Source organism: Alosa alosa, chromosome 16 (genome assembly GCF_017589495.1).
Source record: "Alosa alosa isolate M-15738 ecotype Scorff River chromosome 16, AALO_Geno_1.1, whole genome shotgun sequence".
Classification (NCBI taxonomy): domain Eukaryota; kingdom Metazoa; phylum Chordata; class Actinopteri; order Clupeiformes; family Clupeidae; genus Alosa; species Alosa alosa.
The window spans coordinates 22,401,410-22,428,976 of NC_063204.1; the positions used below are offsets into that span (position 1 = coordinate 22,401,410).

Here is a 27,567-nt window from a genome sequence, read left to right on the forward strand (position 1 = left end):
TCTCAATTAAATAGAGAATTTATTTGTAAATCATAGCATTCTGTTTTTATTCACATTTCACACAGTGTCCCAACTTTTTCAGACTTGGGGTTATATGTAATGATGAGTTCTAAGTAATGACAAGTTATTTGAGTAATTTATGATTCTGTTGGAGGATCAAGATAACACAAGCCTCTACCCTATTTGAAAAGGGAGTGGTCTGTATCGTGAAGTTAACATATACAGTAGGCATAGCATAGGGATAGGAAGGAAGGCATACAAAGTTAACATACAAAAACGCTATATCTCCGTTTTTAAAAACATTTTTTTACAAATTTTTTTTACACAATATTTAATTGTGTATTTCAGGTAATATCATTAAAATTGCAGTTTTGTTGTTTTGATTGAGTAAAGATAAATCAAATAACAATACCAAATTGGTTCTATTGAAATTACTTGGAAAACAAAATGTAAAAAGAATATGAAAATGTACTAAAATGGCTAGCGTTTTGGAACCAAACTCTTCATATGGGCACAGAGATAGGAAGGTGGGAAGTAAGGAAGTTAACATAGGCATAGGAAGTTAAAGGAGAATTCCGGTGTGATATTGACCTAAAGTGTATTGAAACATGATACCGAGTGTGAACGTATGTCTCATAGCCCATCTCGGCTTGTCCCCTGCACTCCAAAATCTGGCGCTAGTTAGCCGATGCTACCAAGCCGATGCTACCAATGCATGGATTCCAGTTGCTGCTACTGGAAGAAACTGGAATCCATGCATTTCCACTGAATTATTTTTGGAATCTGATCCCTTATCATACCTGTTCATTCTTACTCGTTGCTCGACTTATCGTGACTAAATTCAAGATGGCTGCAAACGCTAAACTTCGTGAAGATACTGTCTGTTTAAATCGTCTTGTAAGTAAACTACCAGTGCTTTTTCAAAGTTCTCAATGTCTCGTTTTAAATGTCAGGGCCCTCGGAAGTCTACCAATGAAGTGTGGAGATACATTGAACCTCGTAAATGGGTGTAAAACAGTGATTTATTTGCATGGCTAGCCCGATGCCGAAGCACCACTATTGGAAAAAGCTGTTGGTAGCATCGGCTAACTAGCGCCAGATTTTGGAGTGCAGGGGACAAGCCGAGATGGGCTATGAGACATACCTTCACACTCGGTATCATGTTTCAATACACTTTAGGTCAATATCACACCGGAATTCTCCTTTAACATATAGGTAGGTATAGGGCCCCAGGTGCGTGAGAGAGAACATGAGCTCAACGCTTACAGTACAACCCGCAATGAGTTGATAAAATAAGATTCACCTACCTGTCACAAAATGAGCCGAGCTAATCTGGACGTTGACAAGATTCTGTCCATCTAATTTGGTTCAATTACACACCACAGATCTCCCGGATCCACACTCAGTTGTTAGTTAGTTAGTTAGTTTAACTGTCCTGCTTTGCAACCATGTTTGTGAAAGGCCTACCAGAGGACTAGAGAAGTTCAGTCATTTTAAAAATCACATACAGCATGTGCTGCCTAAAATAGCCTATATAGAACGATGGGATGCCGCCAACTTGAAGACATCCAGAGAAATCTAAACATGTTAAATTTAATTAATAATATGAAATAACTAAGAACAATTATTCACTGAAATTATAAATAATAAAAAATAATAGCAAGTTATTATTTACTCATCTGCAAGTCCTTCCAACTTATGGCGATCCAATGGTAGCCTATTTGAGGGGAATAAGTCTCATATAGTGATTTTTGAGAAGGTATACCACCCTAAAATTTGAAAATGCTTTTACATTGCATTTGACATATAGCTTTTTGTGTTTTATCATGCTGTTTATGTCTAAGTCATGTTATATGTTGTTGTAGATGTTATGGAATATATTATAGGTGAAATGTTATATGTTATGTACCTACACTTAGAAGGCTCTGTAATGTGACACACCTTGAAATTCTTAGGACCCTCCACAAGAATGGAGAACAAAGATGAGGACATTGCTGTGATTGGTGTTGGATGTGATTTTCCAGGAGGCATGTGATGTTGTACCCTCTTTTAAGTTAAAACTATTCTATATGAAATAAAGTTTTCTGGAAGGTTTAGAAAATAGCACACACATAAATACACAAATGCATGCACGTGCACTCACACACACACACACACACACACACCAGTGTTGCGCGGCCCGCCCGAAATTAAGCGGTCCGCTGTCACCCGCGGTTATGAGTCATAAAAAAATATATTTTTATGATACTCGGGTCATTTGCGGGCAGGTCAGTTAAAATTAATTAAATATATATATATTTTTTTAAAAACTTAAAGTAGGCTATCACGAGAAGGCTGGCATCAATATTTAACTCATAATTGCTTTTCAAAGATTTCATTGGTTGAAGCATAGGCTACAGTAGACCTAATGCCACATAGGTGGAGACGGTAGAGATGGAGACAGTAGGCCTAAAGAGCTGAAGACGCGAGAAGTTAAAATAATAAAGACACCCCTCCAGGAAAAGCGATATATGGGAAATATTTGGAATGGTTCTTAAAGAAGATGACAGTAGTGCAAGTTATGTTCTATGTACTTCTTGCGAAGCCATTTAAAAGTATGACAGTCACAAAACAGGCACGACCAACATGCAGTAACTCGTCATAAACGCGGCACTAGACAAACCGAGCAGCCTAAGTGCAATTCTCAGACCTCAATATATGCAATAGCTTGCTTGTGGTTTATATACTGACCCGGAACAGCTTTTTTAGACTAGGTACAAGACCTAATGACAAGTCACTCAGTAAAATAATGCTGATACTTTGCCACCTGCCCATGTTAAACTTTTAGCCTACAGCCGTGAGCAGGTAGCCTGACGAGCCAGACCCACATTGTTGCCGCTAGGGTGCATTTCGGGCGCCTTCAGGAATAAATGTTATGGTACACAGACTACATAGCTATACAGTATCTACCGGTGTGCATAGGCCATATAGGTTCGCGCATGCATAAAAGTTACTTTGGTTCATTGTGTCTGTGACTTCAAACAGTGTATGTGCTTCAGTAAAGCTTTGTGCTTCATTCAGCCAACCAGTTCTTATGCTAACGTTTTGACCAGCCATGTATCTCTCCCTACCTTGCTGCCTTCACCATTTTTGTTTTCAAAAGAAAAATGGATGTCCATGGCCTTGACATCTTGTCTTAGTGTTTAGCTTATCCTTTGCTGGTAGTGTGCATGCTTGCGCTCTTTATTCTCATTCTCTCTCCTGCGCAAAACATTTTGTCCTGCATATGTGTAGTTAGTTACAGTATACTGCTGCATAACGCTTCGCAAATAAATTAGTTTGTTTTACAGAAACGGCCTACTCTCACACTGCATGGTAGGCTATAACCAAAAGCACACATTTTGTAATTAAGCGGGTCGGATCTCTGGTCGGGTATAATTTTGTCCTAATTAATATTCGCGGTCCGAGTTGCGGTCGGGTTTATTAAAATATCGGGCGAGCTCGGGCCGCTTGTGACCAAACCCGCGCAACACTGACACACACACACACACACACACACACACACACACACACTATAATGTGTGTATTAATATGTATTAATATTTGTAAAATTCAGGTGAGGGCCTTGACAACTTCTGGAAGGTTCTAGTGGAAGGTAGGAATTGTGCAGTAGAGATTCCAGATGAGAGATTTGACTGCTCCCAGTGGTATGATCCAGATGAGAACAAACCTGGGAAGACACAGACTAACAGGGCTGCTCTCATAAATGGGTAAAAAGTTCAGTTAAATATCACAGGACCTCATATACAGTAAAATGTATCTTCAAGTATTTCATTGTTTTTGCATTTTTAAATTTATAATTCATTCACATTTCATGTGTAAATATATTTGTAAAATAGGTTGAATGAATTTGACCAGCGATTCTTTGGCATCACGGATGCTGAGGCTGACCAGATGGATCCTCAACACAAGTTGCTGCTGCAGTGTTCCTACAGAGCACTGGAGGATGCTGGGATTCCCATGGAAAAGGCCAGTGGCACCAGGACTGGAGTTTTCATAGGTCAGTTTGTAGTTTACATTATCATTGCAAAAATGTGCCAATTTACTAGTCTGTACAAATCTGGTGCAACCCATAAGGAAACAGTGATGTCACACGAGGAGACAGGGTTTTTGCATTTAATCCCCTTTTAGAATCCAGGCCTACTCGCTATATCAGCCAAGGTCCTACTTGTTGTTTTTATTTTATTTTTGCAGGATTGATGAACAAAGACTTTGAGCTCAACAGAGTAAATCACCATCATAATGAAATCAGTCATTGGACTGGAACTGGTCTGGCCACAAGCATAGCATCCAATCGTATCTCCTACACCTTCAACCTCACGGGACCGTCCCTCACACTTGACACTGCCTGTTCCTCATCCCTTGTGGCCCTTCACCTTGCATGTCAAAGCATTAGACAAGGTAAGTCTGAACATTTTTGTGGACAATCTTCAGGTTCATACATTGACATTTCTACACTTGCTCAGCTAAATAGTTTTCAGTGATTGAGTACATTTCAAACTAGACTGCATTTCCGGAGGAACTGCGAAAGTGTGCTTGCTCTGGTGCGGTCACTAACGTGAGCAGAAAGTGGAATATGCTACGTTGAACCTGGGTTGATCAAAGAATTCTAACAGTGCCTCATTTTTTTTTTAAATCGGGCATACAGCTCAAAGGTTACGTACATTAACATACATCCGAAATGCTAAAACACCTTTATGCTAGTTGCAGTGACCTCTAGGCCAAAGGAAACAAAATTATATGTGTGCCCTCACAATGGAGTCCTGAGTCCCTGTACCAAGTTTTATTTTGATAAATGAAAGTGCTTAGATATGAGCTAACTTCCTGTAACTCTAGCGCCCCCTAGTGGTCAAAGGTCACCAAATGTATTGTGTGTCCTCATGAAGGGTACCCAAGTCAATATACCCAGTTTGGTTTCTATCCGTGAAAGCGTTGCTGAGATGTGAGCAGGCTTGGAATATCACCATTTTAGGGGCAAGGCCACTTGGCCTTCAGTTGGGCATATTTGGTGGGGGGCACCAAGGCCACATGTCAGGGCACCAAGGCCAAAGTTAACTGTACAGTAGTAGGCTATAAAAATGTTCAAAATTGTATTTAGCCTATTCACAGCAGTAGACCTGGATCACTGTATGAAACATTACAAAAACATGACATATTACAAAGAACTGTAAATCATCTGATCATCTAATATTTACAGATATCTAGGCTATATTTAACATTTATTTTATATTTGGCCTGTTACAAAATCATGTATTGAACAATTTAACCACAGCTCAGCTTTAAGAAACTCAAATAGCCTAGATCAGCGGTTCCCAAACTTTTCCCCCCCCGTACCACCGCCTACATTCCGACTCGGCTCGCGTACACCGTTTCCTGGTTTTAGGTGCGTGCATTTCATCAGTTAAAAACTTATGAAAAGTAGCCTGCATAGTAGCCTAACTACATCCACATACAATATCTTATAATAGGCCTACAACAACGCCTGACAAGGATGTATTCGTTTGGACAACATTAGGCTGCCTGTTATATCCGCGAAACTTTCCCCCCACGGACCACGGACCATCCAACGCATTCAAAAGTAACGCATTCTATTAGCTATTCCAGGCGTCATGTTTAATAAGCTGCCCTTTTTTTGATGAACACATACAGAGTTTATAAATGATATCCTTTAATTTCATGTTTCCATATCATTATGACCTGATTCGAAATTATGTATTTATTCATGAATTAATTACAAAAGATTTGAAATTTTCATTTTACACCTGTCCGCCAAAGCCCTTTGCATCTCGCGTACCCCCTAGAAGCATACCATAGTTTGGGAATCCCTGGCCTAGATGCATACTTTTTAGTTACTAGCATTTTGTGATCATTAAGGCTACTTTCACAAACTCTTAGTCAGCTGTATATCCTCTGATTTTAATATTTACTGATATCTAGGCGATATTTGTAACATTTATTTTGTATTTGGCCTGTTATGAAATCATGTAGAAAAATTTAAACTCATTGTGAAACTTAAAGCCCAAATTTGGAGCATGCATGTTGAAATTTGCTGCAAATTCAAAACGGATTACTCTGGGACGGCTAACTATACAGGAGACTGCTTTACACCTTTGTATTCGGTAAGGTCTGCTGTTTATTTTTTTTTGTGATCAATTGTTTTTTATTTTATTATGATGGACATATTCACAATCAATAACAAATACAGAGGTATAACACTTTCCAACCGCCCTCCCTCCACCCCCACCCAGTGGTGAGCATCTGCAATCTTACATGTTATGAAACATTTAAAGTACATTGGTATACAATTATAAAGAAAGAAAATAACATATTTTCCAGTAAAAAAAAAAAGTTCAATTATTTTAAAGAAAAGAAAAACAAAGAGGGATTTCAAAACAGTACACAGCACCTTAGACATGACCATCAGCCATAAAGGTTTCGACTTCCTCAAAAGCATGGTTCCACCTCATTAGAGTTTGTGATCTGACCCCATGTATACGGGCTGTTGAGAGTTCCATAGATATAATATTAAGTGAACTTAGAGCTCACTGACGTCTACACATAACATGTGGGGGGTTCCATCGGCTGACTAACATTTTTTTGGCTGCAGTAAAAGCAGCCAGCAGTAGACTGCTCTGGAAAAGTGTCAATGAGGGGTTGGAATAATCATTTAGAAAAAATAGACTTGGAGTTATAACAATATCAGTCCCAATCAGAGTTGAAATGTCCCCAGTTAGCTGTTGCCAAAAAGGTACCAAAGATGAGCATTCCCCCAAAAAATGTAAAAAGGTTTCTGTCTTTCCATCTGAACACAAAGTACAATTAGGTGAGGTAGTTAGACGTATATGAAATCTCTTAAATGGTGTTAAATATACTCTGTGTGTTAGTTTCCAATGGATCATTTGATGATTAGGGTTCTTAGAAGACATAGTGATCGTCTCCCATGTGTGATCAGAAAAGGTATCTTCCAGTTCACATTCTAAATCTTTTGACCAAACTGCTATTGCTCCAAGAGGCTTGTGTACTTTCATCATCAGGAAGGAATAAATAGATGACGCAGAAGAAGGGATGAAGTCATTGAAATATATAACATTGCGAATACTATGCACTGGTAGTCTCGTGTTGAAAAGGAACACCAAGAGCCTTAAGAGCTGATCTGATGCGCAACTAGAAGTAGAAGCCGGTATCAGGGGCGTTTGTAGACTTTAAGGACAACCTGGGCTTAGCCCGGCTGGACCGGATGTAAATTTAAAGATTAGCTGAGGATTTTTCATATATCATATATATATATACAGTACATAAAAGGTGTTATTATAGTAGACAACAGACTACATTAGACTGCCCAAATTATTTATTATTGAATTACTAAGTACATACACGTTTAAGTGTGAGGTTGCATGTAATGTATCATTAAGCAAATGTTCTGCACCTCCTTCTGTTGATCTCCCTTCTCTCTCCATCACCTGACTGCTCTTTTGTTGTTTGATCTATGCCAGAGATCTACCAAAAATACAGTAAAATGTTTGATGTTAAAATGGGATTGCACACACACACACACAGAGAGAGAGAGAGAGAAAACACATCATAATCACCTCTTGCTATTGTTTTTTTTGTCCTTATTACTAGCTGTTCTCTTCATCACTCTCTGTGGTCTCATCAGTTGCTTATGGTTCATCAATTACTCTCTCTTTCTCACACTATCTCCCTGCACTAGTCTTTGGCATCACTTGCTGTTTTTTTTCTCATCAGCAGTTCAACTGTTCTTGTCCTTCTAGTAACTTGCTGTTTTGCTGTAATAACTTGCAGTTTTTCTATCTTTCATCACTTCCTGTTTTCTCTGTCATCATGCGAGTTGGTTGCCCCATCACTTGCTGCTGTGTCAGTTCTGTCTCAGTCTGTTTACAGTATCTGTCCGTTCTTATCACTTTCTCTTCTTTCATCACTTACTGCCGTCCTTCTCATAACTTGCTGTTGTCCTTCATCACTTACACTTTTCTCTTCTCCTTTTCTGAATAATGGTTACCAATGTCCATGCCTGATCCTGACATAAGATCCTGACTCTGCTCCTGCTGCTGGCTCCTCCTCCTCTATTTGTAACCCATCTTTGCTGTTACCCTCTACAAAATCATGGGATCAGATCAGTGTGTGGCAAACCAACAAAAACATACTACATTGCAGGATACAAAGAACTTTTGAGATTGCAATTTTCAGCTGTAATTACAAATGCTTTGCTTATGCATAGGGCATTTGCATACATTTCAGTGGACATTTAAACACATTCCCGTGAAACATGTTCATTCATGTTCATTCCCATGAAACTTGGGTTTTTTAATGCTGTTTTATGTTTATGTCACCAGCTTTGTAATCACTTTGATGGTTAAATGGCTCATTACAGGGTGAATGAAAGCTGTCTCAGCCCCCTCTAGATATTTAATGGTTTATAGTTTGTCACTGTTAAAACATCTCCTCCCTTACAAAAAAATCCTATATGCTATAGTGTTAGAGAGTGTAACATCCTCGTCTGCTCCTCAGAACATCAGTACAAATGTTCCCTTCTGGCTAAATTTAGTTATTTAAAGCTGAGTGTAATATCTCTCTCTCGCTCCCTCTCTCAAAACCAGCACTGAAATGTGTCGTGCCAATTTACCTGACCCAGATGCCTTGCAGTTGCCTAATGCTTGCTTAGCCTACTAGCAGGGTTCTAAATTGCACCAGACAAATGGTGGTAAATATTGAAGTTGGCTAGTAGATTTCAGACAGAAAATACGGATTACCTATTGAATGGCTGGTGAATTTCGCCACTTCATTTGTCAGTGACTAGTAGATATTCACATTTTAAAAAGTTAATTTTGAATTTTGTTTACTAAGGATAGCTTGCTACCCAGCTAGCTAGCGACAGGATAGGTAAACAACACTAATAGCTGGCCTTTATGGAGTCGGTCGGACAGGACTAAGCTTATATTTCAGTTTGCAAACATGAATTATTACCCTTTGCCTTTCATTTGAAAAAGCCAAACAGTTTCAGTTGTTTTTTGCTGACCATGTCACATCTGCTCTCTCAACGTAGGGTACTGCAACCTATGACGCTGAACCACCCAGTGACTAGTTGACAGCAGTAACGTTAGTTGTGAGCACAGATCCACTGATCTCAGACCAGACCGCGAAGCAACCAGCTCTCCAGCCACCCCCAGCCCCGTCCGGCCCGGCCCGTTCCGCTTCTCCTTGTCAGAGTTTAGTGTTGGGGATTCGCTTCTAACAGGCTACAAGGGATAGAACGCACAACTTTAAAAAAAAAACTTAAATAACAATTTTGGCTACCCGGGCTGAGCTCAATTTACCCCGGGCTGAAGCCCCGGTAAAATCGGCTGGCGACGCCCCTGGCCGGTATATTGTACTTAGATCTTAAATCCTGAAAGGTTCTCCAGCCTTTGTCATCATACAGGTCTCCAAGAGTTGTAATGTTGCATTCTGCCCATTGCGAAGATCTAAATGGGGTACTCCCAGACAGAAACCCATTATTATTAAAAAGTGGAAAGTGATGATGCCATTTTGATATAGATCCTGTTTGTCTTTCTACAACCTTCCAGGTGGATAATAAATGGGCTATGATTGGACCAAAACAAAGGGCACATTGTCGAATAGGAACCTTGCAAAAAAACAAATCTCTTAAATTATAGGGGGTGACCATTGATTCTTCAATGGCTCTCCATGCCACATTTTTATTTGAATCAAACCAGACTGATATGGGGCGCAACACAAATGCTTGGGCATAAACTTTAAAGTCAGGAAAAGATAAACCACCATCCTGCCTAGAGCGTTGCATAGTGGACAGCTTAATCCTTGCACGTTTCCCATTCCAAATATATTTCCTTATTGTGGAGTTGATATTGTCCCAAAAGTGTGCAGGGTGTGGCAAGGGTATCATTGCACTATAAAAATTAACTCGTGGTAAAACGTCCATTTTGATGACTGAAATTCGTGCATATAATGACCTGGGCAAAGATGACCAGTTTGATAGATCTGTACTGACTTCAGAAAGAAGTTTTTACTTGTGAAAGTAATTGTGGGTGGATATAATTGCTTGACAAAAACACAGCAGACTTCGGCAGAATTCCAGATATCCAAGATTCAGGCTTTACTTTACAATAACGCGCGTCAAGGGAGAATACAGTCTTCAGCTCAGAAGCATCGACTACCATTCTAACTACTACTGACTGGCCTTTTATGCTCAATTTGCAAGGGTGTGGTTCAAGAGGACGGCATAGGTACAACGTCCTGTGATTGGCTTTCTCTTCCCGCCGTTCAGTCAGCCACACCCAAACACACCTACACACACCTATTTTCCATTAACATATTAGGCAGGCTCCTCAGGTAGAAATGTTATACAGGATGTTCTTAACATTCTTACACTTAAATCATTGTACTCCTTGTACTGAGACTATAAAAATGATACCAAACATGAATACATTTACAGTTAATAACACAAACATATAATTCAGCTAAGTTTTAACCCAGGGTCTTTGTCTACCCAAAGATAGAACAAAGGAGTTTGTGGAACAGATGGAATAAGCAAAAGGTGCCCAGTGGGGAGCATTTCATACCTACATCTGCATTGAATAGATCAAAGCAAGGAAGAGAGAATACACTTTCAATGTAAATGGAGCTAAGCCTCCATCTAGTCTGGGGCAAGAAAATGTCATAAAAATAATTCCCATCACTTGCAATATCATGCAATGAGGGATATATGTCTATACCTAAATATTTAAATGATGTTACAATGGGTGCAGCACTAGGAAGAGGCACAGAGACGGGGTCAAAGTTTAGTGGTAGAAAACAAGATTTGTTCCTATTTATCTTGTAACCTGAAAGATCACTAAAATGATGAACAATGACATAAGTCTGCTGTTTATTTTGATATATAGTTTGTCATGTGTTGAACGAAGGGTTCGTGAAGTATTCCACAGAGATGAATAGGGTAGGGAGATAGGAGCAGAACCTAGAATTTATGATTTAATTTAATTATATTATTTACTTGTCTTGCGAACCGTTCACCACAGCAACTAGCGAGACAAAGCTGTGATACTTGCCGTGCATGGTCACTTTCTCCACTGCATAAAAGACTAAATTAATTTGTGCTGTGAATGCTAAGATTATTTTGACAGGCCATAGGCTAATAAATTACGCTATTAGTTGGACGCAAACCAGAATATTGGCCGTCGTGGCCGCCGTGAAATTCCTACCCTGGATGTGAGCCTACCTCCTGTGATTATAGTGCCTCCTAGTAGTCAAAAGACGCCAAATGTACTGTGCGTCCTCAGGATGTGGTCCCGAGTCTATGTACCAAGTTTGGTTTCGATATGTGAAGGCGTTGCTGAGATATGATAACCTGACTCTCGCCAGATGAATTTCGTTCCGCCTAGCTCCACTCATCCATCTGGGATCAATCCATTGGAGTGGTGCTTCAGAAGGCTGGGCCTAATCAAAAAATGCTTGCATATGATTGGATAAGCCACTTGTCTGTCATCTATTGACGTGCTACTTCAACCACTCACATCGAAACCAACCTGTGACGCTGAGAACAGTCTTACAGTCGCTTCTACGCTACATCACATCTATGAAACTCCCGCCCTACGTCCTGATTGGCTCTATCATACAAACTGGTGCCGAAATCACTCTCAACGGAACCGATCCCAGATGGATGTGAGTGGAACTAGGCGGAACGAAATTCATCTGGCGAGAGTCAGGTTAGAGATATGACCCTACTTCCTGTTTGGCTATGCCGGCAATTTAGTTTGGCTGTGACGGACAAACGCTTTCGAAAATCAAAAATCCTTCTGGTAATTTCTGCTATGACAGAAATTGGGTGTGATTTTATTGTACTGTTTTACTGGTTTATTTGACAAATAATCTATATGGACCTGGGGCCGTATTCACAAAGCATTTTATCTTACCGCTAGGAGTACTCCTAAATCGCAATAAAAGTTTTTAGCTAGGAGTTTTCTCTTAAAACCTATTTACAAAGCCGCTCAGACCTACTCTTAGTAAGGAAAAATTACAACTTTTAAGATAAGAGCTCCGTAGCCATGGTTGACGTCATTACTCATGCACAAGCTTGATTGAAGTGACCACCTTGATTGGCTGATGATTGTAACGTGGGAATGATGACAAGTTTGCAAAGAGGAGAAACAGTTTAATTTGATTTACAGTGAAACGTTACATTTTGTTTACATGTTGACAATGAATGGTTTTGATTGTTGTTGGTGGCGTTATTGCATCACTTAGTTACAATGCACAATTATTCGGCTTAGGATTGTTTGTGAATAGGTCTTAGTGGGTTAGGAGTCCTATTGACTTTTTCTAAGCTGTCCCAGACTTAGGTGCTACTTTTAGGGCTACAATGCTTCGTGAATTACTCTTAGTTAAAAAAAATTAGGAGTCCTAAAGTTATGAGTGACACGCCCATTATTTTTAGGAGTTTCTCCTAAATTCCTCAGTTAGGTGCTACTTTTAGCCTCTTTGTGAATACGGCCCCTGCTCTATAAGCACCTTATGTCTGCTTGGAATTGTTTTGATGGCCTATTGATGCATCTCAGAATAAAGGAATGTCCACAACATTCAGTGTTTTTTTGGGAATATATTTCACTTAAGTCATTAAATGTAGCTGGATACTGATGAACACATATCTCTTATTGCCACAATAGTTACTTTCAGTTTCCGTTTTGATGCCCCCATGGGTCTGCTTTAAGCTGCCTGTCCATAACTTGGCCTACATTGTCCCAAATTGTCTCATTCTTTTTCCGATGGGCTGCATGTGGTGAGCTTATACAACAAGGCTATGGGTCAATTTACACTGAACTTGCACTTTAATAATAAGCATGATAAGCAAGTTGGTATAAACAGCCTTTGGAAATAGAAGCATATAATCGCATGATGCTAGCTAGACATTTTCTGTTTGCAATTACAAGTGATATATGAGCCTGGTAGCCACCTCGCTATCTGAGTGGAATGTGTTTCAATCAGCATATCTTGTCACCAGTCTTCCCCAGCCTTGTCTATGTTGCCTTCATGATTTCCTTTTAAAAAGTTTCTTATATTAAAAAGTAGATATCAATTATCAACAATGACAAGCCAGCCAGAGCCTGCCACTCTCTCTATCCCTCTCATGCACATTCAGACGCGTTCACAATTAAATGGAGTAGCATAATGTTCAAGTTAGATCTGCTGCAAGAGAACCCTAAAAGTATCATCCTTATGTAACATGCTGTTCTAATGTTGACATTGTAAACATTCTCTAGGGAGGGTGAAACATTTTTTGCAGTAAAGCTAACCACAACGTCGTCTATCGCAGGAAAAAAAGAGCAAGCAGCCTATGATAAACTAATTAAATGCCTTGCGGGCTGGTTTAAAGTGTGTGGCGGGCCATAGTTTGCCAACGAGCTAGAGGGAATCGGATAACTCCGCAATCTCCTCCAGCCTCGTCTTTGTTGCCTTTGTGATTTCCTTTTAAAAGTTTCTTATTAAAAAGTAGCTATCAATTATAAACAATGACAAGCCAGCCAGAACCTGCCACCCTCTCACTCCCTCTCATGCGCGCTCAGACGTGTTCCCAATTAAATGGAGTAGCATAACGTTCAAGTTAGATCTTAATGGAGATTGAGAGAGAACCTGGAAAGTATCATTCTTATGTAGCATGCTGTTGGTGCATATTGACATTGTAAACATTATCTAAGAAGATTAAAAATCAGTTCACAGTAAAGATATTTACTGGCTAAAAGTTGGTGCCCCCTCTGTCTCTTGGTGCCCCCTCTCTCTTGGTGCCCTACGCACAATGCGTAATGCGCGTGGTGGAAGCAGCGGCACTGGTACTTGTGAAGGCTCACATTTCTATACCATAATTCTAATGATTTCACCGTATTTAGATGTAAAATGTAATATAACGTTGCCACCTAGCGTTCAGAGGCATCAACATCAAGTGTGAGGTGAAATCTTTGTCATCGAAAATTGTAGGACAATTATGACAAGTATGAATTTATTTGTCCAATCAAAATCAATTTGTAATTATGTAGGCCTACAGGTTTAATCGTTATTGTTTGGTTTTCTGGGTTCTTGTTCATATGGAGTAAATAAAACAAATGACTTTGCTTTCTAGTTTTTGCTTGATTTAGTTGTTAACGTTTGAGGGGGGTATTTGCATAAGGACTTAGAATGGGTTTGGGGAAAGGGGGGTCGCCAGACCTCGCCATACTTTTTTGTGGGGTCGCCAGACAAAAAGTTTAAGAACCACTGCTCTAAGGAATATAACATGATGACAAACTTTATAATACATGTAAATAAGTCAGGGTATTCAGGTTTGAACTGCATTTTCAGAGACCATTTAACGTTGGCTAGTAACTTAAACGTATACTCCATAGCTAGCTAACGGAAGTTAGCCCATTTAATTGTTTTTCTTAGTAACATGATGCTAATCGCGATATATATGATAACAAATCTAAAGCATATTTAATCTTTAAATTTAGACATGCAGAAATAACAGTATTAACAGCAGTATGTGGGAGTTTCCCTACCAGTTTAGCTGCTCTGAACTCTCCTGCATATTTCAGTTAGCAGCTAAAGTGACATTTCCTGCTTGTTCTGTCGTGAACTCAGGGTTGCCAACTTTGGGCGCCATGGCTGGAGAGAGATTTTGTGAAGCCATAGTTCGTGGTATATACATTTTTCCTTAAACCTAATTATGACCGCCAAGCAGCAAAGCGGGCGGTCATATTAGGTTTAGCCTGGGTTTAGTCAGATTTTTTTTTTATTTTTTTATTTTTCGCGATGCCCAAATTTCCGTCAATGATTCGGGACACTGAAAGACCGGGTACATCATAAAACTTGGTGGGAATGTAACCCCACATGGATAGCATGGAACCATCGTTTTTAGTTTTGATCTGTAGCCCCCCCCTGCTGGACTGGACCCCGAAAAGGAGGGTATGGCAGACACAGTTCTCTGTGAATATCTCGAAAACTGTAGGGTTTAGGAGGACCTTTTTTTTTTTTGTATGTTGATCTCAAGGGGCCATGTCAACCCATTCCATAACCACTCATTTCATGTATAGCCACCTAGTTAAACACAAAAAAGTAAAAATGAGGTGTTGTAATTGAAGGTATCATAGTCATAGTCAAAACTGCACGAAATTGGAAGTGTAGGATCATTATGACATCCTCTGTATGCAAGCCAAGTTTTGTGGAATTCGCTCATGGGGGCCACACAATAAATTAATTTATGTTACTATACACCAACTGGCCTGTAGGTGGCCGGAGACAGTTTTCTGTGAATATCTCGAGAACCATAGGGCCTAGGAGGTCCACCTTTTTATGTATGTTGGTCTTAAGGGGCATGTCAACCCATCCCATTACCACTTATTTCATGTACAAGGATTCCCGACACTGAAAGACCGGGTACACAAAACTTGGTGGGCATGTACGCCCACATGGATAGCATGGAACCGTCATTTTTCGTTTTGATCTGTTGCCCCCCTGCTGGACTGGACCCCCCGAAAGGAGGGTAGGGCAGACACAGTTCTCTGTGAATATCTTGAGAACTGTAGGGCCTAGGATGACCATTTTTTCCGTATGTTTGCTTCCAGGGGTCATGTTCACCCATTTCATGTGCACACGTGTGCACAAACAGATACACACACACACACACACACATACATTCATTCACAGTAATCATAATGTATGACACATACTCACACAGTAGACATATGTACGCTTGCATGCACAGGCACATACGCAGGCACACACACAAGCACGCACACACACACACACTCACACACACACATAACATAAACATAACACAAACAATCAAGAATTTCTCAGAATTATGAACAGGCAAGATGGAGGTGGGGTTGTATAAAATGAATTTTACATGTGAAATCTATGAACTAATCATGTTTTGGTACTTGTTGTCTAGCAGATACCAGTGAGAATTGAGTGTGGATAATGCAATTTAGTGAGACAGTTAGAATCATATAGGCCTTTCAGCGTGATTTCTTTTTGTGGAAAAAATGTGCTGGACTGCTATGTACAGTATAATCCCTGATTTATGTTTTTTTATTTAAAAAAACCTAATAGAATGGAAAAGTTTCTTCAAAATGTACAATTAAATTATTGATTGCACTTGAAAACAAGACCAGTGTTTTAACCCTGTGGCATGGAAGGATTATGAGCCACTGGGCCCCTGGGCACAGACATGAAAAGGGCCCCCCTGCCTACCTGAAAAAGGTAGTAGCTCAGTAGAAAAAAATGAAAAATAACCCCTTAAATGATGACTTCTGGCTAGTTTTGTGGAAAGAAATGGACAGATTGAGACGTATGAATGTGTGTATGAGTGTACATATGGATCAGGGATGGAAATAGCCTAAAATATTTTTCCACCTACCATTGTGGCTGGTGGATTCCAAAGTCTACCAGCCACTAGAGATGAAAATTTGATGAAAAATCCTGACCAAAATGATCACGGTTATTGGTATTATTGCAATATGATTAAAATGTGCTGACTTTTTTTCTAAACCTACCATCAATGTTGGACAGAACTCATTGGCCTGCCCTTCATGCCCAGTAGCAACAAATCTAAAGGTCAACAGAACAGCTATAGTGTCATAAAAGTGGTGTGGCTCCTTTAAGACCCAATCCACTGGTGTGATTTCTGGAGCCATCCAACTTTATCTAACTCTATACTATCCTACATCATCTGATTTTAATATTATGTCTAGGCTATATTTTAACATTTATTTTCTATTTGGCCTGTTATGAAATTATGCATTGACCAATATAAGCACATTTTTTTAAGACACTTAAATACATGCATGCTTAGCATTTTGTGAAAACAAATCATTATGGCTACATCGACAAACTCTTAGCCATGAGCTGTATATCCTCTGATTTTAATATTTACACATATGTAGGTATTTAAGCACAGCTCAGTTTTAAGACACTTAAAGCCCAAAATTGGAGACCATATAGAAATTTGCTACCATTTCAAAACCGGATTACTCTGGAACGGCTTATTGTACAGGGGATTGCATTACACCTTTGTGTTCGGTAAGGTCTGCTGTTTATTCTGGTTTACGGTTTGTCATGTGTGGAACGAAACGTTTGAGAAATATTCCTCCTATATGAATTGAAATGAGCGCAGAGCTATAGTAGCCTAATATGATTATTTCTTGAAAGTTAATTTTTTTGCGAACCGTTTATCGCAGCATAACAGTCAGCGAATCAACAATCAGAGAAAACTGCGCTGAGAACGTTGTAGGTGGATATTAGACCTACCTGCTGTTGGTCTAGACATATGTATGCCTTAAACTCGTATCCTGTCATTTAGAAACAATGCTGTGGTCTAGATTAATCATCAACAAAAATGAACGGATTGCAAAAAAAAAGAATGGATTTGGCGTGACATTTCTTGAGTGTGTGTGAGAGCGTGAGATTGGTGCTGAAAGCGTGAGTGTCACGCCAGATGCGTGAGAGTTGGCAACCCTGTGAACTCCAGGCGGAAAATACTATGCTTTGAGGAAAACAACCATTTTATCGTTAGTTCCCTCTTCAGTGAGCGATACTAGCTCGTTCTTGTAACAGAGATGGTTGTTTATTGTCCCTAGGTTTACAGAAACACCTATTCATATTAGTATGGAAATCAAGTTAAATGCTGCCTACCACTGCTTGTCTATTACATGGTCCAGAATGCCTTGCATTACAACAAAACAACACAATACATAATTTCCCGTAAACATGAATTTGCATACTTTTTTTAACATTACATTTCTCTTCCATCATGACATTTGACAATAATTAAAATTTACACCATGAATGGGAAAATAACTGTCAGCTATGTTCTCCTTGCAACTTCAGTTTGTAAGTCCATAAACACCCATGGCAGAGCAATTGATGAGCAGGGCCGGAGTGGGTAATTGGGAGAATTCCCGGTGGGCCGCTTCACTTTTGGGCCGGTCGAGGGAAAAATATTGGCATTTGTCACGTTAATCTATCTTCTCTTAAAGTTGGCTACACACGTTCGCATTCTATGCCTAACACCGCAGCCTCTGCATGGGTTGTTCTCCCCTCCCAAGAAGAGTTAATTGGTTGGGTCCATATACTGTAGCCCGTCTTTCCTAAAAAGTTTTCTCAGATACCAGCCGGGCCGGCCCTACCTTAGTGATAAGCGTCAGGGAGGATGGATGGTAGAACGATGCCATGAGGGACTGAAAAGGCCAGGTAAAAAAGACGAAAAGTATTGGAGGGAAATGCTGCCAAATGTGCCATGCTTCCAATTTTTTTTGAAGAGGACAGACATAAGTGGCAACTGGTAAAGAGATAGCCATGATTATAACGGCGTAATTGGGCTAATAACCTACTGGACGTTATAGCGTTGTCAACCAATTCGCAAGTAACATATTAAATTAATTAAAATATTAGCATTTTGGAATCATCCAATATGGCTATTCATAGACTTTGCAAATATTATGCAAATATTGATAACAAAACTCAAGCTTGATCTGTGTATGCAGTAGCCTATAGGCCTAAAAACAAAAGTAGCCTGAGCAGCAGATCAGCCAGTCCCCCGCTGAAAATGATGAGCCCGAAATTAACTATGACTATAGGGACAAGTAGAAAGGATAATAGAGTTAACCATATGAATTAAAGTTATTATGGCAGAATTACAGCAGCAAAGGTGAAGATGATGAGGATACCAAATAGGTGTAGTAAAGGAGCAAATCAAAACAACAACATGATATGACATTTTGAAATGTTTTTTTTTTTTATTTTTCTTGTTTTGCATCCCTCACATTGGAGCCTATAATAAAAACTACAGGATATTAAGTTAATGTACAAAGTATTTGTTTCAATAAAAAAGTGACAAAAGTGGCCCCACTCCGCCCTTGATGAGATAATACCTAACAGAATTCCTGTTTACCAAATAGCTGGGTGTTGCTGATATGACATTTTGATTTTTTCTTTTTATCTTGTGCAAACACTTCCGAAAATCAAAAATCCTTCTAGTAACTTTTGTGAGGCTTGGTCCAAGGATCATGTACGCCAAGTTTTGTGAAGTTTGGACCAAATTTGTGACCTGTGAAAATTTAATTTCGCTTTCTGTTCAATCCAATATGGCGGACGACCGATGTGGATCCGTGATGTCATCTCCGCGAGCAACTTACACGGGTTGGAACGGTGTTCCTGTCTGTCTCAAAGGGCCTAGGCGCAGGAGCTGGCCAAAAATTAGGGAGACGGGAATAAGAAAACTTTAGAAGAACAATACTGCTTTCAGCAAAATAAAGTTTAACTTGTCCATGTATCATGATACCCAGTACCTAGTTTTGTATTGACTTTTGTGTAATCTTTTTAAACTTAATCATTTTTTGCATAAGACATTTCATGCCCTGTATTTCTCAATTCATTATTTCTGGGCCATCATGTTTACACCCTTAAAGATAATAAATGATATCACAAAATTAACCTTTCCTTTAATATATTCCAAGCTCTCAATGTATTTTTGTTATACCAGTAGATGTTTACCCTTTTACATAATGTAAAAGCAGTCCTATACAAACACCCACTTTTTTTATTCCACAGGTGATTGTGATATGGCTGTGTGTGGAGGAGTAAGCTGTATCATAGAACCAAGAGTTTTTTTGTCTCTCAGCAAAGCCAAGATGATCTCACCTGATGGCACTAGCAAGCCTTTTTCCAGCAGAGCAGATGGCTATGGCAGGGGGGAAGGTTGTGGAATTGTTCTTCTGAAGCCTTTCAAAAAGGTACACTTATAACCATTTTGTGTGCGCACGCGTACGTGTGTGTGTCAACTTGATAGAAATGTGATGTAAATGGAAACATCTATATCCTGTACCAAACCTACCTAACATGATAAATATACTGTATACTTTACAACCCATAACTGGTTTACAACTTCTTTTTAATACAGGCCCTTCAGGACTCTGATCATATCTGGGGTATTATCAGCAAAACTGCAGTCAATCAGGATGGTCACACTGCTTCTCCGATGACCAAGCCATCCATGATTCAGCAGAAGGAGCTTCTGAGTAAAATCTACTCTACAGAGAGTGACCTGACCAGTGTCCAGTACATAGAGGCTCATGGGACTGGAACACCAGTAGGTGACCCCATAGAGGCAGGTAGCATCTCAAAGGTCATTGCCAAAGCCAGACCACCAGGGTCAGAGACTCTCATTATAGGTTCTGTTAAAGGTAACATTGGACACACTGAATCAGCTGCAGGTGTAGCAGGACTGATAAAGGTTCTACTAATGATGAAACATGAGACAATTGTGCCCTCAGTTTTCTACTCAGATGACAGTGCTAGTATAGATGCAAATGCTCTCAATGTCAGAATACCCACTAAGGTAGAGAACTGGCCAAGCTCTAACCCAGCTGGAAGGGTGGCAGGAATAAATAACTTTGGTTTTGGTGGCACAAATGCCCATACAGTTATCAAGCAGTACAAAAACTCACAAGTTGCAGTAGATGAAGATAGGACATTTCAGAGTCAGCAGTATTTTGTGCTCTCTGCAGCTTCTGAAATTTCACTTACAATGATGATCGCGGATATGATTGATGAGATCAAAAAGGAAAGTACTGAGAGCTTTCAAAATCTTGCATATACATCGGCATGCAGGAGAAGTCATTCAAAACACAAATATAGGAAAGCTTTTCTTGCATCATCATTGGCAAATCTGAAAGAGCAGTTCCTGTCTGTTCTGACCAAACATATGAAGCCATCCAAGCTAGATGCCACTTTGGTGTTTGTGTTCTGTGGTAATGGTGTTACCTACAGAGGCATGTGCAAACAGCTTATCAAGCAAGAGCCTATTTTTAGACAAAAAGTAAAAGAAATAGAGACTCTTTTACAAAGCTACAGAGATATTACCATTGTCGACAAGCTGGAAAATGATACTGATGAAGGCAATGATTTCTCAAGACCAGACATGGTTCAGCCACTCCTCTTTGCAATTCAGGTTGCCATTTTCTGTCTTTTCCACCACTGGGGTGTAAAACCAGATGCTGTTCTTGGGCATTCTGTAGGAGAGGTTGCAGCAGCTCATTGTTCTGGTTTGTTGTCTCTTGAGGATGCTGTCAAGGTCATCCATTACCGTAGTGCACTGCAGAACAAGGTCACTAGCGGGAAGATGCTGGTTGTTGGGAATATGGGTGTCTCAGAGGTCTTAAAACTCTTACCTCCATACTCAGGGAGGGTTTGTTTGGCTGCTTTCAATAGCCCGCAGTCTTGTACACTGTCAGGCAATGGAGATGCTATAGACAAACTACAACAGACCCTGGGCAGTTTGGAAGGTAGTGATGCCCTTTTTCTTCGTGCCTTGGATGTTTCTACTGCATATCACAGTCATCATATGAACCAAATACTTTCAGAGGTGGAAGACGCCATACATCTTCTACAACAAAAGATAGAAAGACAGAGTTGTACTCAACTGTTTCAGGTGCTGCTGTTTCAGATGGGGATTTTTGCACTGGTAAATACTGGGCTCGGAACATACGTGAGCCTGTATTATTTGAATCAGCGGTGAGGGCAGCAGCTAAAGGCAAGAAGAATGTGGTCTTTGTGGAGATAGGACCCAAGCGAGCTTTGCAGAGGAACATCATCGAGACGCTGGGTACTGATGTCACAGTGTTGTCTTCTGTCCAACCAGTCCGAGATCATGAGACAATGCTACAGGCAGTAGGAAACTTGTTTGAGAGAGGGTTTGATGTAGACTGGAACACATTTTACAGAGGATGTGAGACCCCACCAACAAATCTGCCAAGGTATCACTTTGATGTGGTTAAAAAACCTATTACTTTGGAGGCCAAAGCAAGTGGCAGTACAAGTAATCATCCAGTTCTCATCAAGACAGCAAAACATGGTGCAGACTTTTGCTGTGATCTGTCTTCAGACTCAGTGTCTTATCTACAAGACCATAAACATAATGGGTTGGCCATTATCCCTGGTTCATTTTATGTTGACCTCGGCTTATCATCTTTCATGGCAAGTGCAAAACCCAGGGTACCGTTGAATACTCTGGAGCTCAGTATCAGGTTTCAGAGCCCCTATTTGGTCAACAAGAACCCATCAGAAATGAAAGTAAAACTTGAACCATGTGAAGATGGCACCAAGTTTAAAGTTTATTCTGACACAGCAACCTTTGCAACTGGAGATATATCATGCAGAAAAGGCAGGGTGGCTGGAGAGCCCTACATATCTCTAGAACACGTCTATGAAAGATGTACACTTGTGCAGAGCTCTGATGAAGGATATAGGAAACTCCGTCTTGGTGGGTACCAGCATAGCTCTGTTTTCCGAAATGAAGGATACAGCCACTATGGAGAGGAATTGAGAGAAGTCGTCACAGTTGTAACTATCCCTGAACAGCTCCACTCTCAGTTGCATGACTACTGCATTCACCCAGTAGTTTTAGACTATTTTATGCAACTTCTACCTGTTGCAGTTGGTCCTAGATATATAGCAAGACCTGGATTTCCAGGAAGCATTGGCAGTCTGACCATTTTTGAACCTCTGCAAGATGAAATGGTAATTTATATTCGGGCAACAGAGCTTGGAGTTAACCATTTTGAAATATGCGGTTGGTTCACAGACAAACAAGGTAAGGTCTTAGTTGAGATCAAGCAAGTGGTGGTCAAATATCTTGGAAGCCCCTCTGACATTGTTGAGCAATATTTTTACCACAATAACTTTACTGAAATTGTTGAGGAACCAAAATCAGTTGAGGCAAAAATGACCTTGGTGTTTGCGGATGATTTGGGAATTGCCCATTCCCTGCAGTCCCATTTGAGCTGTAAATTTGTATATGTGCCATTTGTTTATGGCACGGAAGTGCTGAACAATGGGTTGCAGGCACTGATGCAGAAGTTGAGTCTCTCAGATAATATGGATGACTTTGAGGACATTTTGTTTATGTGGGATGTCACAAATATTACCACGTACTCAGTGGATGCAGTGGTGGAGAGTGGAGTTACCTGCTGTGAGATTTTTCGTAAAATCATTGTAGACCTGAAAGCAATGAATACCATGAAATCCATTAGGACAGTGACTCATGGATGTGCAGACAGCACAATCGATCACGTCAGTCTTGGATTTGTGCTCTCAGGAATGACGAGAGCATGTGCTGCTGAGGTACCAGATCTCTTGTTTCAGCTAATTGACATCAGCTCAGTCTCATCTGAGAATATCAAAGCTCTGGCTCGGGTCTTAAGATCATATCCCTGCAGCAAATATCCAGAGCTGTGTATAAAAGATGGTCTGGTTTATGCACCAAATATAGTCCACACACACCCTGCAATTAGTATGGACCATCAAGAGGGAAGGGTGCAACGTCTGGAATCACAGAATTTCTGTTTAAAGACTGCTGACCCTTATAAAATTATGCATTTGAAAGCCAGTCTTACTGATGATAAGGTCAATGAGATTCCAGAGGGACATGTGGAGGTCCAGCTCAACAAAATCTGTGTGCATTCCGCAGATTACTTTCCAGTGAGCACATCTGCCCTCAAATTTGGTGAGACAGTGTACTGGAATAAATATACTAAGCAAGACCACACACTTCTAGCTCTTGACTTTAGTGGCACTATCACAGCAGTGGGCCATGGCGTGACCAGACTTAAAGTGGGTGACATCATCACATCCTGTTGTCCTGTGGCAGCTACCTCCAAGGTTGTTTTCTCGGAAAAACTGTGCTACTCAACCAATGAGGTGTCATTTTTGAAGGATATTCCATGTATGTCCTATTTTGCAATTGCATGGAACATATTACATTGTACATTACCTAAAAAGGAGGGGGAGGGGAGGCTTGGCATTCTCTCAACTGTTACAGATTCAAGCTTGAGTAAAGTCCTTGTCCAGACTGGTAACAAATCAGGATGGAATTGCACAATAGTTACAGAAATCAATGGTTGTGGTGCTGAGATGAAATTTGATGCCTGTGTTTTGTTACCTCCATTTGATAAATCATTGTTGCAGAGTGCTTTCAGAGCTCCTGGTGTGAGACACGTTGTGATTCTTTGTGACAGCCAGGCTTTATTTTTTCTCTCTGAGTGTATTCTTAGAGCTGGTTATGACAGCATTTACATCCACATACTTCACTTGCCTCAAATTCTGGTGAAGGGACAACTCACAGAACATTGTAGTCACATTGAGAATTGGCTTAAGGCTTTACACATTGACAGACATTTATTGAATCTCTCAAGCATTTGCTTTGAAAGTGTGACCCCTGACAGTAATGGCAATCGACATGCACAAGAAGGTGAATCCTATTTCAGCACCAGGACCATATCTGTGGTGAAGCTGAATAAAGAGGGTGATGACAAGTGTAAACTTACCGAGATTCCACTGCTACCAAAAGAGTACAGGCTCTTCAACAAAAACTATGTGTACATTGTAACTGGTGGTCTCACTGGGCTGGGGTTTGAAACAGTGAAGTTCATTGCTGAGAGAGGCGGAGGGTACATTGTCATTCTCTCCAGGAGGAGCCCCAGCTCTGAGATGCAACAGGAGATTGATGCTGTGAAGCAGCAGTGTGGGGCTTCTATTGAAGCTTTGCAGTGTGATGTCTCTGTAACAGAAGAAGTAGAAGAGATTATGGGTATCATTAGACAGAATTTTCCTTTCAGACCTATTAAAGGGGTCTTTCACAGTGCTGTTGTACTTCATGACGGCATCCTTGAATATCTCAACAGGTCTCTTTATGAAAAAGTCATGAAGCCAAAAATGAACGGAGTACTAAATTTGCACCATGCCACCAAACACTGCAACCTAGACTATTTTGTTTGCTATTCCTCAGTTGCTTCTTTCATTGGGAGTCCTTCTCAGTCTAACTATGCTGCAGCCAACTCATTCCTGGACAAATTCTGTCATTACCGAAGGCGTCTTGGGCTTGCTGCACAGTCCATCAACTGGGGTGCCCTAAACCTTGGACTGTTGCTAAATAAAGATCATCTGCAGAAAATCTTAGAGACAAGAGGAATAATGCTCCTGGAGTTGAATGAAATACAGCAAAGCCTTCAGGATTGCCTCTTACTGAACAAACCACAGCAGCTTATTTGTAAGTTTAATTTCAAAAATATTGGAAGTCATTTTTATTCACAAAATGCATCTCTAGGGTTGCGTTTAGCCCCACTGGTGAAGGAGAAACTTAGGAACAGTAAGGGACCAGACACAGTTTTTGAGCATGCCCATCAGTCCCCAAGCGAATATGTCAGGACTGTTTTGTCCGAGACACTTGATGTTAAACCTGAGGAGATATCTGAGGACACACTCCTCTCAGCTCTAGGCATTGATTCTATGCTGGCCATGACTCTTCAGAATCTATTCTCCAAGGGTAGAGGTGTGACCATTCCACTGGTCAAATTCTTGGACCCAAACAGCACAATGGGCACTTTGGTGACAATTCTGAACCAGCTTGCTGACAAAGCTTAAAGTCTTCTTTATCAAAATGATTATCCTATTTGATACACCATTTAGGAAATATGCAGTGGCAAGTTAAGGCGATCAGTAACAATTGAAATATTTGCAATGCTTTTGGGACACATAATTTATTTGCAGACCCTCCCTCCCTTCAAAGAGTGAATGGGGATGGGGTATCAAATACTGTATATCACTGACATAAGTGAAGTGAAGTGACACCCATGATATCAATATTGGCAGCATAAGTGTAGTAAAATTGGTTAAAGGAGTGATTTGTAGGATTGTTACCGAACGTTCTGTAGGCCAAAATCAAAACACTGGTGAACGTTCTCAAGACTACCAGACGCAAGCCTCTTCTGGGTTGCCAGCTTTAACGTTTCTCCAACCATGACCCAGCTACGCATTACAGAAACAGTGAAAACAAAAAATACCTCTCTAACCAACGTCTATTTAGCTGAAGTTAGCTGAAGATAGCTAATATGGCCAGCTCTGTGTCAGACTTATTCTTCGTTTGACGAAGACGTCGCCATCTCAAGAAGCACCTCCGATGTCCACTTAATTTGTTTCTTGTTTTAATTTTGCAAATTTGCCTGCCTCTCGTAGGCGTTCATGACTACAATTGACAGCTGTTGACAGTTGACCTTTGCTAATTTGGCAACCCAAATAGGAGGATGCGCCAGCCCATTATTAATATGCTATTCTAGAATTAATCATTCAACATAAACGAAAATTCCAAGAGATTCTGCCCCGTAACTCTTTTTTTTCCACAGGTTTTAAGGGGTTTTACGGGCTATAGTAATATTGTCAAATAAGCCATTACTTCAATTCATTGTGTTTCCTTATTCTCTGACGACATATGGTGATAATTTTTGGAATGGTTACAATTTATTTTCCATTATTTCCTACATACTGGTCCTTTAACTCATTGAATGCCAAGCTGTTTTCAGAAGCTTTGTCCTAGAGTGCCAGCAATCTAGACCGTTAAGGAAAGGATTCATCTGTTGAGATTTTTGGTCAACATTTGTATAATATATTTTACATGTGAAATGTGTAATTATTATAACTTGACAATATGCTTGTAGTGTGTAATTATGTAGTTGCAATATGTGTGTAAATGGTACATAAAAACATTTAGCTAAATTACTTTATTTGTATGCAGATTTTATAATGTTTACAATAAACTTTTGAATATCTTTGCATACTGTGTGGCCAATGTTACTGACTGACTGAATATTTATGACCGCCGCTAGTGAAGCTAGCGAAGCGGTCATATAAAGATTGTCAAAGTTTTTATTTTTTATTTTTCCCAGTCATCTCTGAATTTTTGGTCAACGATACCCGGGACACCGAAACACCGGTGCACATGAAATTTGGTGGGTATGTAGCCCCACTAGACTTTTTTCGGAAAATTTTTTGTTTTAGATCCCGGGGGCCCTCCTCCCCTCCCCCCCATGCTAGGCACCCCGAACCGCAAAAAAAGCAGTTTTTCCCTAAATAACTACCTGAACCGTGGCACTGAGGATGAAGAATCTTTTATGGTATGTTGGTCTCAAGGGCCCACATCAACCTGGCCCATAATCACTCATTTGTGATTTGCACCCCCCCCGGTAAAAAATGAAAATGCAATATTATTCTGCTTTAATCGCACCTATCTTCAGTTAAGATGTTCAGAACTGCACCAAATTTTATGTGTATGATTGACCTGGCATTCTATGGGGGTATGCCAAGTTTCGTAGAATTTCATCCATGGGGGGGGGGTCTAAAAAAAATTAGGTTATGTGTACATTTAGTGACTGTACACTCATTGGCCTGTAGATGGCGGTGCACACATATACACATGCACACACACACAGGCACCCACATACTATCGGTATTAGAACGGCCGATACATAATTACAAATTCAGTAGGATTAAAAGAAAGCCAAATATTCATCATCATCATGGCTGCATCATCATCATGGCTGCATGGCGATAAGTAGTCGTTTGTCCACTAGATGGCGCATCGTTGCAGTGAGACGTAATTTTGTTGGAAGTTAAAAGTGGGTTGGAAAAACAATG

At 40.2% G+C, this 27,567-nt stretch overlaps 1 protein-coding gene across 1 annotated transcript; it reads left to right on the forward strand.

The window, feature by feature from the left end:
• Positions 1 to 1,880: 1,880 nt before the first annotated feature.
• On the forward strand, positions 1,881 to 25,846 carry LOC125309171 (phthioceranic/hydroxyphthioceranic acid synthase-like). The gene is given in 7 exon segments (XM_048265895.1): positions 1,881 to 2,027; positions 3,596 to 3,749; positions 3,879 to 4,039; positions 4,234 to 4,440; positions 19,654 to 19,835; positions 20,003 to 21,491; positions 21,494 to 25,846. Coding segments are annotated over 7 exon segments (6,279 nt in total). The 5' UTR covers positions 1,881 to 1,969; the 3' UTR covers positions 25,522 to 25,846.
• The last annotated feature ends 1,721 nt before the right edge of the window (positions 25,847 to 27,567 follow it).